Genomic DNA, 19,851 nt, shown 5'->3' with positions numbered 1-19,851 from the left:
GGCGGGTAGGGAAAGACCAAAAGCTATTTTGAGTTTGACTGAGGCGCTTTCCTCGGGAGGCGGCAGCAGTTTCGCAAGGGACGCCGGGAGTTGTAGTTTTCGCCCCGACGCGAAGGGGGGAATTGTGTGTGTGCGCTTTTCCCCCGCCAGGGCCCCGCGCGCAGCCTTCTCTACCCGAGTGTGAGCGCGCTGCGGCCTTCTTCCCGCAGGGGCGGCGTGAGGTGCTCTGGTGGGGTTGATCCAGCCGCCGCGGCTGGAAAGTTTTTTCCCCCTCAAAAAAAAAAAGGCGCGGGGAGGGGAAGCGGCGGGCGCTCCTCCGCATGATTTGGCGGGTTAGCGGGGTTTTGCGTTTTGTTTTTTTGTGACGGAGGCTGAGGTGGCGGCAGCGGCGGCTGGTAAGTCCTGAGGCGCGAGACTTCGGGGCGCGCGTCTGGAAAGGGCGGGCGGGGGAGAAAGGGAAGCACCTCGCGCTGTATCCGGGGGGGAAGGGGGGGTCTCGTGGCTTCCTCGCTTCTTGTGTTTTGTTTCCGTTTTCTGCCCCGCGCGGCGCGAGCCTCATTTCCGTTCCGAGTTCAAACAACAAGGAGGCGCCGCCGCGGGCGGAAGGGAGAGGAAGGCCTGGGCTGAGGCGAGATGGATCCCTGCGCGCTTCAAGGGCCTCCTCGCCGCCATCGCCACCGCGGCGGCGCCTTTCCCTCTCCTCCATCTACTCCTCTTCTCAAACGGCGGGGCGGGAAAGAGAGATACCTCCGTCCCCGCTCGCCATGGAAGAGGCCGCCGGAGTCCAAAGCCACCTTCGCCTCCCCTGGGAAAGAGACGGGCACGGCGGCGGCGGGAGGAGCCGGCGGACATTTCGGGATCCTTCCCGCCGCCGCCCCCTTCCCTCAGTCCGTGTAACCTGGCGGGGTCATCTCGGCCGTTGTTCGGGCTCCTGTCAAACGTCGGAGGGGTTATTTCAAAGCGAAGGAACATCACAACAACTCCATCCTCTCTATCGCTCCATGTGTATCTGAAGTGTGTACATGCGACAGTGAGGGTTATTTTGTGCGTGCCTTAATATGCCAATAAAAGGTACCAGAGATTAGATCAGGAGATCATGTAGCTCAGTTGGTTAGAGCATGATACGGGACATATTCCTGCATTGCAGGGGGATGGACTAGATGATCCTTAGGGTCCCTTCCAACTCTACGTTTCTAGAATTAGGTCTCTTCGTAGATGTTTTGTTACATTAAGTGAAGCAGGCAGCACTGGCACCTGCTGAGATGCAATATTTTTATTTTTTTTGAACGAGTGAAAATATCTTGATCAGTGGCTTGTATACTACTATGAATCATACAGCATCCCCCTTGCCCTGGTGCAGTTCTGTATGCACTAGTGTATACACACTTCAAAAAGTGTACCACCAATGAAACAGGAACTTCCTTCCCTGTAAGTGTGTTTTAACATTGGGATGTTTTTACTCTTTTTAAAGCAATACCTTAGTTTGACATCATTATGTTTACTTTGGAACCACGATTATGTGACTGCAGGAAGAGATGGTCCAGGAATAAATAATCATAGTCATAATCATAGTGTTGTTGTTTTTCAAGTGGCAATTACAGCAGTGTATATAACTAGAAACAAATTGCTTACTTTATTAAGAATATCTGTGCTCTTGCCTCAAAGAGTGAAGGTTTTTAACACTTTAGCTATATTTAAATCATAGTGATCATTTCCCCAAATCTGGCAGCAACTTATATTAAATGAAATAACATCTTGAAAGTCCTCAGTTTCTTGAAAGTTATATTTTCCAGTTCTCTTTGGAGAAACATCCAGTTGTGGTAAAGCTAATAATATAAAGTCAAATGATAAATAGTGCATCGCTTCAGTGTTTCAGACAGAAACTGCTTCAAGCTGACTTCTAGACATTACTCATAATTCATAAGTTGCATGGCCTGCCTCTGAATTCAGCAGAGGAATGGAAAGATGAAAGGAAACGAATGATTAGCCAGCGTTTGAGATTTACAGCAAGCAAGTTGAAAAAGCAATATTTTAAAAGAGACATCTGTTTTATACTGTATGAGCCTTTTTTTTAAAAAAAGGATATGAATCCACAAGCTACCAAACATCAGAATAATTTTAATAACAATGTTATTTTGATATATTAGTGGTCTTAACCATTAGCTCAGCACCCAGTTGAAATCTTGCTCCATATTTATGGCTTTGGATTGTGCTCTAAACCACCTATGCAGAAACTCCACTAGACCAATAGATCATATTTTCAATTGAAAAGTAAATGAACAAATAAAGTGTACTTATTTTGAACCTGTTATTTCTATTTGTATGTAATGTGTAAAAACAAACAAACACATTTCATTTTGCAGGTTGCCTCTTGAAACATTTCAGCCATGACTAAAAGAGAAGCAGAAGAACTGATAGAAATAGAAATTGATGGAACAGAGAAACAAGAGTGCACTGAAGAAAGGTATATAGGTTGAATCCGCAGGAGTGCATGCATGCATTTTTTCCCTGGAGCTGCATTTCACATTCAGGGAAGAAAGCCAAGTGTTTACTGTAAATCCAGTTTAGAGTGTTGCAGTAGAAGAGCAGTGGCTAATCTGCTGTTTGTGGGGGCCTGATGCAGCGATCCAAGCAAATTTTTCTGCCCACCCCACTGAATTTGGTATCAAAAAGCTTAATAAATATATTTCTGGGAAGGAAAATATTAAAATCCCAGCACCCTGGTATTGATACAATCACCCCTTCCCCCAGTCATCAGATTGTTCATTTATTGAGCAGGGAGGAGCAGTAATACCCATCTTGAGCTGATCTGCCTGGGGGGGTGGCATTTGTGCATGCTTGCATGTTCATGTGAGTGTTGGGTGGCCACCTTCATCACTGGCATGTGGCCCGTGGTGGATGGTTGGCAAAGAGTGAATGCAGCCCTTGGGCTGAATCAGATTAGCCCCCCTGGCATAGAATGTTGCCATAAAGAGGCCACAGAAAGTGCCTAGCTGTATTTCAGTAACCCAAAGCTTTTTTATTATGTTGGGTTCTATACGTTAAAATTCACCCACAGTGGAAAAAATTCAAGTTTGTTGAATGTCAGATAAGTTGCTGTTTGCTTTTTCTCCATTTTCTACTTCCTTCATTTCTGATAGAAACTTTTTCTTCTTTCACCAAAAGAAGCCAAACAGGGAGGAATTTCCATTTGAAAACTCCTGCTCATTTAATATCCTCCATATGAGATTAAGTCTCAACACTTACTCCACTTGACCAAGGGCCAAAAAATCTAACTCGTGGAAGTCTCTCTGAGCATAAATAATCACAACTTTAAAAGCATTTTCTGTTCCTTTCTTTTTTCCAGCTGTATAGTGATTAGATGTTTTCATATAGCAGAAACCAAACTGTTTTTTTTTATTAAGAAAACATTTACAGTCATACTTCTGCTTACGTTCGCTGCGGTTTGCGTACACCACGGGATATGAACGCGCTGAACCTGGAAGTACCGGAACGGGTTACTTCCGGGTTTGGCGATTCGCGCATGCGCAGAAGCGTTGAATGACAGAATGCGCAGAAGCACTGAATTGTGTGGCGAGCATACGCAGATTCAGCACTTCAGGTTGCACACTGCTCAGGTTGCGAACGGGGCTCCGGAACAGATCTTGTTCGCATCCAGACGTACCACTCTACTTCATGCATGTTTCTATAAAAACGGCAATATAACTGTGCATAATATTTCTGTTTCACAAGCTTGTGGGCAAAGATTGCAGGGGGAAAAGATACTTCTCCCCCCCTTACAGTTATACTGCCTATATTTTTCTTAAAGGGTATGTTTCTTTACCTTAAAATACAATTAATTGTAAGTCAGGTTTAGGGGCTTTACCCTGCTTAATCCCTGCCATTATTTTTTGGTCCTTGGCCTGTTTCATTATAACCTGTGGAATCTTTGTGATATATGTCTTGCAGTTCCCTTGATATCTTTCCCTTTGTGTATCTTTGTTACATAGCTATTATCTTGATACCAGTTGTACTCTGCTAAAATATTAGCATATTCCTAGATGTCATTGCAATATTAGCATATTCCTAGATGTCATTGCAACTTTGTATAAACGGTAAGATTCTTCCCACTCCCCATTAAAGTAATGGTTTCTATGTCCCAATGCATTCTCAGTTCAGTGCAAGTTCAGATCACTACAGAAAAACACACAGAGCAGTTAAGGGAGTTCAAATCCAGCTTCAGATATGTTTGCAAAAGTTGTTCCATTTTAAAACCAAATGAGGTTTAGGTCTCTTACTGGAGTGTTTAGCATTAGCACATTCTAACAGTAGTTTTTGTTCAAATACAAGAACCCTTTTAAACTCTTTGTTTCAGCATTGTTGAGCAAACGTACACCACTGCAGAATTTGTGAGTCAGGCTATTGATATCAATGAGCCGGTTGGAAATCTTAAGAAACTACTGGAACCAAGACTTCAATGTTCTTTGGAAGCACATGAAATCTGCCTTCAGGATATACAGGTATAGCAAAACAATTACAGTTAAAAGTTTTAATATAAAGGATGGCCTATACTGAGTAGGACTCCTTTGATCTTCTGCCTACATTTTCTATTATTCTTGTATATATTTATCAATATTAATTGATTGGAACACATTGCATAGAATATAATTATCCCTACCAGGGGATGCACATCAGTTGAGTAAAATGGACATAGATACATGGCCACCTTTTCATTTAACTCAACAAAACTTTTCCTCTGTATCATATCTAGCATATTTTTCAACAACTGAGACTTTTGTTTAGATCAAAGTTTTTGAGTAAGTAAGTTCCAAACAAATAAACATATTCAAGCAACAATTCGCTCAGGAAAACAAAATAGATTCAGGTTTATAAGCAAATAAGGGAATGCTCAATTATAACAAGTAAGCTGGCCTGCCTTTTAGGTGATACATGCTAGAGGGCAGGGTAGAGCTGCAAAGAGACTGGTTTATCCTAAAGACTGGTAACTGTTTTGAAAGGCAAGTCCTATCTTTGCTGTTGTCTCTCAGGAGACAAAACTAGCCCCTGCCTGTAAAATAAAACATTGCAATTTTCTTGGGATTTCCCCCCATATAATTTTATATGGATAATTACAAAAAAATATGTAATGTTAAATAATATGTGTGTTTGAACAGCAGGAAAGAAATGGCTAACTGGAAACACACAGGCCATATCCTCAGAAATATTAACTGAGCGGTCTAGAACAACGAAGCATGATCGAAGATATTGCAAAGCACACCTCCAATTGTGTTCAATAGGCCTCCCAAAACAAAGGCTACCGTAGCCTGGAGGTCATATCTTTGATGCATGTTCAACACACTGTGGTTTCAAAAGTGCTGTACAATAAGGGCATGTGATATACAGTGGAACCTCGGTTTATGAACACCTCGGTTTATGAATTTTCGGTTTATGAATTTTCGGTTTATGAACGCCGCGGACCCATCTGGAACGGATTAATTCATTTTCCATTACTTTCAATGGGAAAGTTTGCTTCAGTTTATGAACAGACTTCTGGAACCAATTACACCTATGCTTCAGTTTATGATCGCTTCAGTTTAAGTACTCTGCGGACCCGTCTGGAACGGATTAATCCACTTTCCATTACTTTCAATGGGAAAGTTCGCTTCAGTTTATGAACGCTTCAGTTTAAGTACTCCGCGGACTGTCTGGAACAGATTAATCCACTTTCCATTACTTTCAATGGGAAAGTTCGCTTCAGTTTATGAACACTTCAGTTTATGAACAGACTTCCGGAACCAATTGTGTTCATAAACCGAGGTACCACTGTATCTACATACCATTATGGTGACCTATCGGATGCTGTGTGGGAAGGATTCCAGGAGAGAGGAAAGCTACGGAAGACAACCTTGGAACCTTATCCACCTGGAAAATCCCCCCAAGGGTGTTCTCCCACCGACTGTCCTGTCCTGATTGTTGTGAACAAACTCATAATATAATAATAAGTTGACTACCTTTTTTTTGAATTTCTGCTTATCAAGCTGGATCCAGATCGTAGTCTTTTTGATCAAGGTGTCAAGACAGATGGAACAGTGCAGCTTAGTGTCCAAGTAATATCAAGGCAAGGTAAAAAACTAATTCTGTAGATTTATGACGTTTCCTGCATCTGGTGGAGATGTATGTTAAAAACAGTACTATTTAATGGCAGGGTTGGTATGCAGCCCTTGTTATTGACCTACAGTAATAGCTTTTTCTGTTCAAATATTATTTCTCAATGGCTGGATATAAGTATACACATTAGAGCTTAGTTATTGTCAACTTACTGCACAGGGTAAATTTTTATCGTAATACATGTCAGTGACCAGGTCAGAATGATTAATCTGGAAAATTGGTTTCCTTTTAGTGTTTTGAAGGACTTTGTAGACTTGCAAATGCTTTTGCACAGCTTATTGATTATACAGATGTATATGCTTAAACCTGCATATGGTTTTTTTAAATGATGAAACTATAAGGTCAAAGTCGATATTGGGAGCTAGCGGGTTGAAAATGAGATACAGTAAAAGTTGGTGAGCTGGGAATTCAGAGTTTGCATTTCACAAAATATTTATGAACAGCATTTTTTTAGAATTTTAAATGTTAAAGTGATGACACAGTATTGGAATGAAGCATTTAAAATTGAAGTTAAAATGCCATTTATAAAGATTTTATTTTTAAGAGGGCTCTGAAATAAAATTATTTACTCACTGGTTATAACGTATGATTGCTGTTGTTTATTAATTGCCTTCTACATATGTCCCAAGGCAATGTGCAAAATATTATAAAAACAGATAAAAGTTATAAAACAGCACCATGACTAAGGAAAGAAACTGTATCTTATAATTGTGGAGGCTTTGACCTTTCTCAGGACTGTATAGTTAACTTTTTATCAGAACAGTATGAAGCAGATTTTTTAAAAAATATATTGTATTGAATTAGAACACCATTAATTTGTTCTGTTCCACTTTGTGATAGATTGCATTTTGTGTGTGGTGTTTTCTCAATTATCTTCCTCTGTACAGGAATAGAACCAAAGTTAAACATCCTTGAAATTGTAAAGCCAGTAGAAACTGTTGAGGTTGTGATTGACCCAGATGCCCACCATACGGAAACTGAGGCACACCTTGTTGAAGAAGCTCAAGTGATAACACTGGATGGAACGAAACATATTACCACCATCTCTGATGAAACATCTGAACAAGTAACTCGTTGGGCTGCAGCATTAGAAGGCTACCGAAAAGAGCAGGAACGTCTAGGAATACCCTATGGTAATAAATTGTATACAATGGTATATATATATCTTTGTGGGCTTTTTTCTCTATCTCCCCCTCCATTTGCAGATAGTTCTGCTTAGATGTCTGATTTGTAATAATGAGAAAGTGATGTTGAATAAATATGGTGCACATTCAGTTTCTACTGTGAACGTTTCATTTTGTCAGTTCAGCATCATTGCCAAGGGAATGCCATATAAGCAGGGGGAATTCATAACCTCTTGTGCTGAGGTTTAGGCTTGCATTTTCTCTGATGTATGCAGTAGTTCAGGGAGGGGAAATAAGCTATGAAAATATAATTATTTTCTAATTGTAAAACTGTAGTAGCTAAACATTTCTTTGAGAGATTGGTTTGGACCCTGTGATAATCATCTGAGGCCCTACTTTGTGTGCCTCCTCCACAAGAGGTCTGGAGGGTCAGAAAACAAGAATGGACCTTTTCTGCCATGGCTCCTCACATATTTGTGGAATGCTCTCCCCAGGGGAGCTTGCCTGGCACCTTCATTACATATTGTTAGGCACCAGGCGAAAACATTTCTTTATAACCAGGTGTTTAGCTGATTAACATTCTATGGCCTTTTAAATGTTTGTGGGAGCAGGGTTATTGGTTTGTTTTTGTTTGATTTGTATTTTGTGTTCTCGTTTTTGTTGTGAACTACCCTGTGATCTTCAGATGAATGGTGGTGTACAAATTTAGTAATCAGTCAATAAATCAGTCACTGAAGCACTGGATAGTTCATGTCATTCAGAGTAGACAGCACTAGTAGAGAGATGGATTGACTTGGTCTGGTTCAAATGTAAAACTAAATCTTAGTTTACCATTATGAGGATAAGCAAGTGTGAGCCTTGGGGTTGTTTACTTTCCTTTCTTCCTGTATATAGAAGGGGAGGAAGTTTGAAAGTTTAATGTCACTATTTAGAGTTTAACGTTACATCTGAATACGGTATGTGATATTGTAGTTTATTCCAGTGACACCTAGTTCAGACAAACCAGAATCAAACTGGCTTCAGATCCTGGTGTATTGAGCAACTGTGGATAGAATAAAATATATTTTTGTATATTCGGACATAAAGAGAAATGGCAATTTGTTCAAAACCATGCCAAAAAGCTTTACATTTTCCTCCTTTCACATGGAAGGGGAGACTGAAGCAGTCGGAAGCGCTTTGTTGTGACATCTGAAGTTAGCAGCTATCAGTCATTTCCATAAATTTATATGTTCAACATAATGATGTAGTCATGAATCTTTGAAAAAAGACTACACGAGTCCATGAGTTACCACTATGTCTCTGAAAATGGTTGTCATAATAAAGCTATTTTCTGAAAACTTGATATTTAGCTAAGTATAGATATGAAAGTAGTTGGATAGTAAGATTTTAATAGATAATATACTAGAATTCCTTTTCTTTATTACAGTGGTACCTCTACTTACGAATGTTTCTACTTACGAATGGAGCTCCGTCCGCCATCTTGGATGCGGTTTAGATAGGATTTTTTTCTACTTTTCTACTTACGATTTTTTTCTCCCAATGCATTCCTATGGGATTTGACTTACAATTTTTTTCAACTTACGAATGTGCGTTCCGAACGCATTAAATTCATAAGTAGAGGTACCACTGTATTGCTTCAGCTGCATGAACCTGCCATCTGTTGGGCTTTTATGTTCATTTTAAGAATACTTTGTTTGAATGTATGCTGATGATGGTCTAACAAAGCCTGTTGCAACATTGAGAAAAATAAGTAGAATATTCTCTTCTTTCCTAGATCCAGTACAGTGGTCAACTGACCAGGTACTGCACTGGGTAGTATGGGTGATGAAGGAGTTCAGCATGACAGACATAGATCTCAATACTCTTAGCATTCCTGGGAGAGAGTTGTGCAGCCTCGGTCAAGAGGACTTCTTCCAGAGGGTCCCTCGGGGAGAAATCCTTTGGAGCCACCTGGAACTTCTTCGAAAATGTATGTGAGTTTTCTCAACAAATATATTGTTTTATTTTTTTAAATAAAAGTTTTTAAATAAAAAGTCTACATCATGGCAGTCCTAGTTATCAAGTAATGTATGCATTCAGTCACTATGACTTAAAATGCTACTGACACTTTAGGGTTCTGTACACATAGCTCGGTCCCTGCTCCTGCGAACCTAGCAGTTCGAAAGCACGCAGTGCAAGTAGATAAATAGGTATCGCTGTGGCGGGAAGATAAACGGCATTTCCGTGCGCTGCTCTGGTTCGCCAGAAGTGGCTTAGTCATGCTGGCCACATGACCCGGAAGCTGTACGCCAGCTCCCTTGGCTAGTAAAGCGAGATGAGTGCCGCAACCCCAGAGTCATCCGCGACTGGACCTAATGGTCAGGGGTCCCTTTACCTTTACCCATAGTGCAATGCAAATTGTAAGGGTTCTGTATGTATCAGCTTCTAGACATGGATAATTTAAACACTATAGCAGTTTAGTTTTCTCAAAATGCAAATATTCTTAGCATCAGGAGAAGAGTTACTGAAAATGTAAAGTAAGATTTAAATCATTCTTCAATCTCTATTAGAAACTAAATGCTTCTATACTTCCTATTCCTCTTTTAGTTAAGAATATATACGAGGCAACAGAAAGTAATTACTAAAAATTACCAGATATGAAAGAAATGTGAAATGCAGAATTGCCTGTAACTCTAATAACATTATAAATATTATAGATGTGTATTTCTTTTTTCCTTTCCCTGCATGGCCTTTAGACTTCAAGCATGTTCCTAATTCTTATATTCTTTATAAAATTAGCACTTTCCTGTGTTCTTTCCTCATTTTTTCAAGGGAAAATATTGCCAAAGTTTAGTATTTAATATTTTTCTTGTATATCCAGATGTGCTGGCTAGCCAAGAACACTCTGGAGAAATAGCTACAGTTACTATTGATCAACGTAAGTTGTCCTTCTATGATTTTGTTTTAAAGAAATAGTATTTTCAATAGAGTCTTATCATAGTCTATATAAAAATGCTTGAACTTGGAAGCTGCTCTTTAACGTTTTAATGATGGAATCAATTTGAAATTAAGAACATTTGTCTCTAATGGTGCATTCACACTGGCACCTGACCAGTGAACCAGGAGGTCTACTGCAAGGTGTGTTCCCATTGCTGTGGGGCTTTAATATTGAGCATTAGTTCAATATTAAATTATTCCTGGATTATCTAGCAGCAGTTTACTGGTGTTTCTCATGGGATACTTTAAAAAGAGAGTGCAAACAATTTGGGAGTAGAGAGTAACTAATAAGGTCTGTCCTGGGCAGAACTAGTTTGGTACGGTTATTATTTCTATGGTGCTTTCACCCACAGTTCTTTACTTTTATTGGAAAACACTTTAGCTAGTTACTTTCTTCTTAGTTTGGGAGCAAATAAAGAGGAGCAACAAAAGTTTTATTGAAGTGGCACTACAAAAGGTACAGAAGCTTAAGTATCACCTGTTTGCTTCTCTTGGCTAGCAGAAGCAGAATACAGAATACCTTGGTTGTCGAACACCTTGCGATTTGAATGTTTTGGCTGTCGAACGCTGCAGACCTGGAAGTGAGTGTTCCGGTTTGCAAACGTTCTTTGGAACCTGAATGTCCGACGCTGCTTCCGCAACTAATCGGAAGCTCTGCATTGGTTTTCAGTGCATTGGTTTTCAAACGTTTTTGGAAGTCAAACGGGCTTCCGGGACGGATTCCGTTCGAGAACCAAGGTATGACTGTAATGCAAAATCATAAGGTATTTGCATAAATTAGAGTAGTCACAAAATTTGGGGTAAGATTGATGCATACTTCAGATTTGTGGTGGCAGAGCCCTCACACTTTTCAATAAAAATACAAAACTGATAGTATAGACTAGGGTGGGGAATAGGATTTGGCTGGCAGGCCAGATGCTATGCTCCCCCATCCTCCACAGGACACTGTCAGGGACTGACTGCTAGGTATTACATCACCTGACATCAACATGATACCAGGTGACCCTGTTTCAAAGGAAAGAATCAGGAGCATACTCCTGAGAGTGCCTGCATGGAGGCTCAGCGGCCTGCAGAAAGAACCAGAATTTTTAGGAATACTCTGTGGTAATAAATTATATGCTGTGGCACATATATCTATCTTTGTAGTTATCTCTCTCCTCCCTCCAAATAGACTTGAACTCAAGCTGGGTTGCAGAGGACAATACTTGCTGAAAGAAGCTTGCTTATTGATACTGTCTTAACTTCCTTTGGGATAAGCAGACTCTTGAGTACACCTTATCCCAGCAGGGTTCTCAGTCAGTGCTGATTGGCACCAACTGCAAACTTAGCTTTTGTATGAGGCAGGTGGCCAGGACTTTGGGATACCAGCTTTATGGGCCCAATTACGAAACTAGGTAGGCCTAATTTGGCCTATGAGTCAAAGGTTCCCCCTCTACAGATTAGTTGGCAAGCCATCACTACTTCACAACTCAGAAATTCATTGTGTGTGTAATACAAACTCTTTAATTATACAGAGATTGGTTTCCCTAGTTATGCAGCCCAACTGAAAGACTTGCTGTGCCAAAAATCACTGTTTCTGATGCAGCATTGTAACTAATAATAATAAAAAAATTAAAATACTTTGGTGTTCCAGACATATTTCAGTAGGGAACTAACTCCATCACAAATGTTTATTTCCAAGTGCCAGGCAATGACACCATTTTTCAGATGACTTATTGATAATGCTGTTGGACGTTATCTGGTATTTGGTTATAGAAGGGCTGAATAAAGCTGTTTGTGTACTCTTCAGAGAAAATATTAAAACTCTTCTATCTCCAGTTCAATATCCCTTCATCTGTATAGTGCAGATTAATGGAGCTAAAGTTTAAGAAAATGACCTCATAATGTAAATTCACCAGCATTTGTAATATTTTATTACATATTCTTCTGTTCTTGAACTACGGTAGCTCATATTATTATATTCCATGTCAAATGTCTGTAATATCTTGGGCTGTTCCTGTGTCTTGCTGTCTGACATGGGAATTTCTGCTCATGCATCTAACACCCATTTTTAATCTTATGGGTATATAATCATATGTTTTCTCTGTAGCTGTGCAGATTATTCCAGCATCTGTACAGCCTGCTACTCCAACCACTATTAAAGTCATCAACAGCAGTGCAAAGACAGCAAAAGTGCAGAGAGCACCAAGGATTTCTGGAGAAGATAGAAGTTCACCCGGGAACAGAACAGGTATTTTCTTTTAACTAAAACCAAAATATTTTAAGTATCCATATAGTATGAATACTCCAGTCCATAGAGTACTGTAGAATTTGTTAGTATCTTAGAAGAACAAAGGTCAGTTTTATTTGAATGAGCAAAGTTTCTGTTTCTTAAAATAATTTATCTCAACCTGAAGACTCTTGGAGGAGAACCACCAAGACAGAAAAAATAACGATTTCATAGCTGGTAGATAAAATAATGCCCATCTTTTGCAACAGAGAGAATAGACATTAAAATAGATTTTAAAATTTGCATTAATGAAAAATACAAATTCCATAAAGCTAAAAAATAAGATTGGGATATGAAGGCAGTGGAAGACAGGAGTGTCTGGCGTGCTCTGGTCCATGGGGTCACAAAGAGTCGGACACGACTAAACAACAACAACAAATGAAGTTTTTAATACACAAGTGTATTGATCACAAGTAAGGCTCATAAGATGAAAAACATGTTTTTAAATCTGCATTTTAATCATTTCATTTTCAATAGGAAACAATGGCCAGATCCAACTCTGGCAATTTTTGCTTGAGCTTCTGACTGACAAAGATGCTCGAGACTGCATTTCATGGGTTGGCGATGAAGGAGAGTTCAAACTAAATCAACCAGAGCTAGTTGCACAGAAATGGGGACAACGTAAAAATAAGCCTACTATGAACTATGAGAAACTCAGCCGTGCTTTACGGTAAGTTAAGAACATAAGAACTGCTTATACTGGATCAGAGCAGAGTCTGATTCTAACAGTAACCCCCAGTTGCCCATGGAATTTAACAAACAGCATGAAGGTGATGGTTTCCTGTTGTTTGTCCCTGGCATGTGGTATTCTAAGGTACACTGCTCTTGAACATTCTGGTTCCATTTAAATTCCACGAATTTTCTAATTCCCTTTTAAACTTTAATGGCCATATCCACATCCTGTGGTAGCGAATTCTTTATGTTAACTATGCATTATGTGAAGAAGTACTTCCTTTTGTCATAAGTCCAGTGTCAATTTATTAAGAATAGTAAATTAATTAATTAATTAAATTGAATACTCATCATATTGATTTATACCAGGCATCCCCAAACTGCGGCCCTCCAGATGTTTTAGCCTACAACTCCCATGATCCCTAGCTAACAGGACCAGTGGTCGGGGAAGATGGGAACTGTAGTCCAAAACATCTGGAGGGCCGAAGTTTGGGGATGCCTGATTTAGACAATACCTTAAAGTGGTTTCCCCTTCTGAATGTGTGGACTTCAGTGAACTATTAACTTTAATTAACTGCATGCTGTCACATGTATTAACTGTGGTTTATAGCCAGCTAAATACTCTAGGAAAGTCAGCTGAAGGCAAAATTTAACTATTGGCGGCTATTCAATATAATAAGGCTACATGTCTAGATGTTGAAAGTTTAACTAAAACCCATAATCCCTCAGCTTCCAATGGTGAATGCACATTATTATTTTCCAAAAAAACTATAATGACAATGTACATGCAGCCCATCTCCTCAATGTGTATCCATGTTGTCCTATCACAAGCATGGTGATTCTGTTGTGCCTTCATTGGTGTTGAACTCCACAATACCCAGTTTCATGCATAAAGTGATGGCAAAGTAGATTCTTTCTGCTGCATAGGTTAAATTGAGCAAACAAGTATGCAAGGCTGCATATATCAGAAGACTCATTTGCACTGACGGTCGCTTTTTCTAAGTGATAAGAAAGTAGGCTCAAGTGTCCATCTGAAGCCTCCATGCAGATAGGCATTCTCAAACAGTTGAAGCTGCACTGTAATTCAGGGCCTACAAAAGGAAAACAAGTTTGTGATGGTCTCCAAAGTCATCCTTATATTTTGCCACCTTGGAGATCTTGTTAGATGTGAGGCAAGGGACATGCTTTAAGTTAGAAAGGCAGCTTTTATCAAATTTTATAGTTATCATCCGTGTTAGTTATCATCAGTTACTTTTTCAAGGACTTTTTGTTCCCTTTTTTCTAAATGAAGGTATTACTACGATGGAGACATGATCTGCAAAGTGCAAGGCAAGAGGTTTGTATACAAATTTGTCTGTGACTTGAAGACTCTCATTGGGTACAGCGCAGCAGAGTTGAACCGGTTGGTCACAGAGTGTGAACAAAAGAAACTGGCAAAGATGCAACTCCACGGTATTGCACAACCTGTCACAGCAGTTGCACTGGCTACAGCATCTCTGCAAACAGAAAAAGATAACTGAGTACCAGGACCTAAAAGCTTGGGAGCATGAGGCCTTTCTTGTATATTGAGCAGTTTCTGGTCCTAAAATGGGAGCTGCTACTTCATTCCTTGGCAGTTCAATATGATGCATGGTTTTTCTACGGAGAACTGAGACTCCCATAAATTTGGATCTTTTTCACGTAAAGGTATATATTTCATGTATGTTAAAGGCACTCCAGATTCTTCAGCATGAAGACAGACATGATGTGACAAGTTGGATTGGTAAGAGAGCTCAAAATTGGTTGGTGCCATGTTATGCCATACTTACAAATTTGTCCAGCGTTTTGTGAAATTGAAGCATATTTACACAATGTAAACCTGTCAATATTTTGAATTTAGTTCTCTGCACTTCTGTTTCTGAGCTACCAAATTGAGAGTAATGTATTTCCAGAGGTAAGGCAGCTTCTCTTAACCATGCTCCTTAGCATGTCAGGCTGTAAAAAACACACTGAAAAGTAGCATGCTCCTAAGATGATTTCTCATCGCAAAAGAAGTGTATTATAGGCAGAATTGAGAGATCACTGCTGAAGAGAAATCCAAATTTAAGTTCAGCAAGGTCAAAAACCAATTATGAGTATTTTGATAAAATATGTAGATAACGTGTATTTGAGGGAAAGTGCTTAACTATCTTGAGAGACATTGCTAAGCTTAATGTCTGGCACAAAAAGGTTTTCCACATTTTTCCTATTACGAGATTAAAAACTTGAAATGCTGTCTCTCATCCAAAGAATAGGTTTTGCTTTGTTTTAATCTACACTGCAGAGTATATCAGCTGATTCTGCTTATACTTGCAGTGTAGCTGACTTTGAACTGAAGACTTAAGTTAATCACAGAGAGAAGCCCCTACCTGTTGAGAAATAAAATGTAATCTGCAGGTAAATTGATAAGAAAAGAAGTTTGACTTCTCAATGTTATATAGACCTCTGTATTAAGATACAGAAAAAAGCAGTTTTCTTTAAATTACTTAAATTTCCAAGCTGTTGTTATGATGCTTTGGAAAGAAAAGGGTGTGTATCACTCATAGTTAATTCATTTGATAACATTTTTAAAAAGATAACCAAATTAAATCTAGATAAGTTTATGCTATTTTTCTTCGCCATCCCTTTGTTTGTTATAAATATCCCTTTGTTCTGAATGTAGGCTTTTTGTTGAATCATCACAATTAGAAGAACAAACTCGTTTGAAGTTGTGGTTTCACTTAACAATCAGTGAAAGTGCAGATGTTAAGCAGAGGGCCTTCATCTGTAAGAGCAAATCACTCAGAGTTGAAAAACAGGCTTACAGTAAAAAGCACTGAACATAAAATGTAGCTTAGTCCTGGGAAAGTAAGATTGTAGCTGTAGTTACAGCTTGACTCATTTGCTTATTTTCAGATTGCTTAGAAACATAGAAGATATTCTGGTATTTAAACATCATTAGGCAAAGAAAGTGTTTAAACCTTTGGGTGGCATTTAATGTTTCTGATGGCCAGTTTAGTCCATTGACTCCAGTGGGACTTGTATTTAACATTACAGGATTGCAGTTTAAGTTACACTAATATTTTATGCTGTTAGTCAAGCTGGTTAATAATATGTTTTCTCTCAAAGTCTGAATGATAATTATGGTAAGAGAAAAACCCACTTTAATCATTTATCAAGACTTTGAACTCTCCTATGCATCACTGGAGCCATTAGTCCATAGCTGGGGTGGGGAGGGGAGAGAAGCTGCATTCCTAAAAATATGGGTTTGGACATTTTATGTAGTGCTAAGGAAGACAAGCAACATAACTTACATTACTAGTTCATATGCATCTCTTTAAGATGTGTTTGAAGTGTACAGGCATCTAATTTTTCCCTGTAAAAGAAGGCAGCCTGTAAACCTTGGGGTAGACAAGGGTGACCACAAATTACATATATGAATGCTGTCATAAATATACTCTCAGCTATGCACATAACAGAATAAGCCATATTAGTAAACATGGCACATGGCCTTTTATTATATATACATTGGATTTGTTTTCTGAATTTTAAAATGTCATTATACTTCCTTTGTAAGTTTGCTGCATTTCTTGTAATATTTTCCCCATGTATAGAGTACTGATGTGTTTTAAAAACAGTACATACTTGTCAGATTTATTGTGGGGACAATCTGTGACTAATCGAGGTCTTCAGTAAGGTATGGATTATTGTATGTTAAATAGCATTGTGTGGCTGTCAGAAGAAAAATATAGAAGGTCTATTCCCAATTTTTTGTAAAATGGAGGGGGTTTTGCATACATTTTTACTCTTTAAGGACACATATTCTGCTAATTATGTATTTTGTGTTGAATTTTACATAAAACAATTATTTTCTATTTTTACTCTAAAATATTTGTGCATAAAATTGTCAATATAGTAAAGTAAGAAAATAAAATTTTACACAACAAAACGTTTTGTCTTTTGTACATTCAAAGTGTATATAACTTTTTGCAGTGTTTTCTTAGTAAATTTAGTAGATGTGACATGTAGTAGAAAAGGAAGAGATAATGCAAATGATAAAAAATATCATTACTCCAGCATTTCTGCAGTTTGTGGATCTCTTAAATTCATTGGCAGACATTTTGCTTGATTGCGAAACAAATGTCAAGCTGCACAATGGCACTTTCCTTTCCTCATCTGGGTAGACTTCCATAAAGCCCCAAAATTTGCTCTGGGAATTCCCCCAGACCTAAGAAGCCGATTTTGGGTTCACACAAATGGCTACAGTGAGGAAGAAAAAATCCATTGTGCAGGTTGAAATTGTATGACCTGCCACTGGATGTCACCCAGTGTAACTTCAGCTTAATTTCAGTGTTTGCAATAATAGCAATGGGTAATTCTTGCAAAATAAGGAAATTGGTAAAGTTCCCAAGTAAAGACAACAGTGCTTCAATTTGTGTATACAACAAATATATCTTAGGTTGGATTTCTTCACCTTTTTACTATCTGAGTTGGCATCATTATTTTTCAGTCTACCGGTATGTATATTGTCACAGATGCTCCAATCTGCTGCTGTTGCTTTGAACCCCAGCAGAGCCCATCTTAGATATTCTGGAAGCATACCTGTAAAACAGCAGAATAACCTCTATTCTTGCTGGATTATTTTACTGCATGTATCAGCAGCATCCCAAACTCACAGGAGCTGTATTTAAAAGCAGCAGGATAAAATAATAGGCTGTGGGGGCAGCTCTGCACAGCAGCTTGTAGATTTGAGCTATTTTTGTTAAACATCTTGTGCCTGCCTTTCAGCCTCGGTGAAACCAGGCAGCTGCCTCAGCAACAGCCAAAGGGTGCAGTCCATTAGTAACTGGCTGAGCTGTAGTTCAGAGGCACACCCCAGAAACCTGAAGATGAAAACTGGCAAGTTGCATTCATTTCTGCTTTGTCCTTGAGTGAAAGACAAGTGGATTTCAAATAAAAATCCTTCAGAAATCCAGAATTTGGCCCCCCTCCCCCAATAAAATCTGTACTTAGATCTGATGTGCTGACAAGGGATGAAAGGTTAATCCCTACATAGTCCTTTCTGCTTGCAGCTCAACATGTGCTCAAGTTTTATCTTATGCCACTCTGCCTATCAAAATGCACAGAAGTGGTGTCAACATAATTGGGGGGGGGGGGCGTGATTTCAAAGACTTCACTAAGCAGGTCTCTTCCCAGGTATGAGTTTATATATCCAGCAAACCCTGTATCTGCAATGTATGTCTGCGCTACTAGTGCCTTAAGCTAGGGCATTAACAGCTGGTTGGCTTCTAAATTGTCCAACATTTCTTTAATTGCTGGAGCCTAGAGGAAAGTTGACAGCTTTCCTCTAGATTCAAGAGCTACTTGACTCCAGAAGGTACCTTTCTGGAGCACTTGCCAAAGTCCTTTTGGTGAGCCTTGTGTCTGGGATTTCTCAAGTACTGCCTAATTCCTTACATGCCAGCCTGGTCACTTAGGTCTAGGGAGTTACTGTTTGTGGTCCTCCATGTTTCAGAATACATCCTTACCAAAACACTAATGTATACAAATCCATCAACAAAACGTGGGTGTTTTCTTGCCCCCGCTAATGCCTGAGATACCACTTGGACACTATAGTTGTAGTGCTCAGATTCACAAGGTAGCATCATTGAATAAACACAATGCCCCTTACAGGCTCACAGGTTGCATGCATATGTCTAAAAGCACTTACTGAGTATTCTAATTTGTTGGTTTGATTTGCTGAAAGAAAAATTACCATATATAGTAGCTACAATATGCCTGCTGGATACTGTTGAAACAGAAAAACCTGGCTGACTGAGAGTCTATGTGCCCTGAACACTTAAGTGGACCAATTGTCCCATCTAATGAACAGTATTATTAACCAACAACAACATATTTATATCCCACTCTTCTGACTGTATTGCCCCAGCCACTCTGGGTGGCTTCCAACAAATTAAAACACAGTAAGGCATCAAACATTAAAAACTTCCTCTATATTGTGGTCTTGGTTGGTGGGGAAGCAGGCTGCCGAGGACCTTGCTGAAAGTCATACCTAAAGCCATTTGGCTTGCTTAGATTCAGAAATCACTTGCCAGGCCTTTTCACCCCCCTGCACCCTTAGGGGAGATGAAAACAAATGAAAACAAATTTCAGAAGGCCAAGTTCTATACCAGATTTAATATTTTGTCACAGAAAATGAAATAACATGATACTGTGCAATAGGCAACTCACCACTTTAAGCTCAAAGTCTGTGCAGCTGGATCTTTCCTAGGCAAGTTTGGATGTCATCACTGTCATAGAAATTGGGAATCGGAACTGTATAAGGTGGAAGAGGGCATTTTATAGAAGGTAACCCCATCAGAATTGATCCTATCTTGTTAAAACATTGACGGGGGTGCATGTTGACCTGCCACGTCGAGCCAACCTGTTCTTTCCTCAAGTGTTCCTTGCGCTAAAAAGCAACCAACTTTTGAGATCCTGGTAATGACATGACAGTGAGCAGTAGGACCAGCCATTGCCTTTCGAATTTCAATAGGAAACCAATAGTGCTACACAAGTTCTAACAGAAGAATGCCATTTAGCGAACAGTTTCCTGCTTTCTGCGCTTGTTGGAGAAGCCTGAGTATGGAATTCTGTAATGAATGTACAACCATATACAAACCATCA

At 39.3% G+C, this 19,851-nt stretch overlaps 1 protein-coding gene and 1 long non-coding RNA gene across 4 annotated transcripts; one reads left to right on the top strand and one right to left on the bottom strand.

Annotated features, from left to right (window-relative positions):
• The first annotated feature begins 41 nt into the window (after positions 1-41).
• On the top strand, positions 42-17,134 carry GABPA (GA binding protein transcription factor subunit alpha). Of its 3 annotated transcripts, none has more exons than XM_035114855.3 (10): positions 42-395; positions 2,364-2,464; positions 4,355-4,499; positions 6,018-6,102; positions 7,035-7,280; positions 9,046-9,240; positions 10,132-10,188; positions 12,337-12,477; positions 12,994-13,186; positions 14,480-17,134. In XM_035114855.3, exons 2-10 carry the CDS (start codon positions 2,388-2,390, stop codon positions 14,706-14,708), a joined length of 1,368 nt encoding a protein of 455 aa, XP_034970746.1. In that variant the 5' UTR covers positions 42-395; positions 2,364-2,387; the 3' UTR covers positions 14,709-17,134. The 3 variants fall into 3 exon arrangements, with proteins under 3 accessions (XP_034970746.1, XP_034970748.1, XP_034970749.1); XM_035114857.3 differs by lacking the exon at positions 42-395 and adding an exon at positions 608-1,428; XM_035114858.3 differs by lacking the exon at positions 42-395 and adding an exon at positions 901-1,014.
• On the bottom strand, positions 16,461-19,544 carry LOC148685957 (uncharacterized). Its single transcript, XR_015949581.1, has 2 exons — positions 19,417-19,544; positions 16,461-17,787 (listed from the first exon to the last, which is right to left on the bottom strand). It is a non-coding gene; the product is annotated as an uncharacterized LOC148685957 (long non-coding RNA).
• Positions 19,545-19,851: the final 307 nt, after the last annotated feature.

This window comes from Zootoca vivipara, chromosome 4, assembly GCF_965207765.1.
Source record: "Zootoca vivipara chromosome 4, rZooViv2.hap1.1, whole genome shotgun sequence".
Taxonomy (NCBI): domain Eukaryota; kingdom Metazoa; phylum Chordata; class Lepidosauria; order Squamata; family Lacertidae; genus Zootoca; species Zootoca vivipara.
The sequence above is the reverse complement of the archived record's forward strand: the minus strand, read 5'-3'. Positions and strand labels throughout refer to the sequence as shown.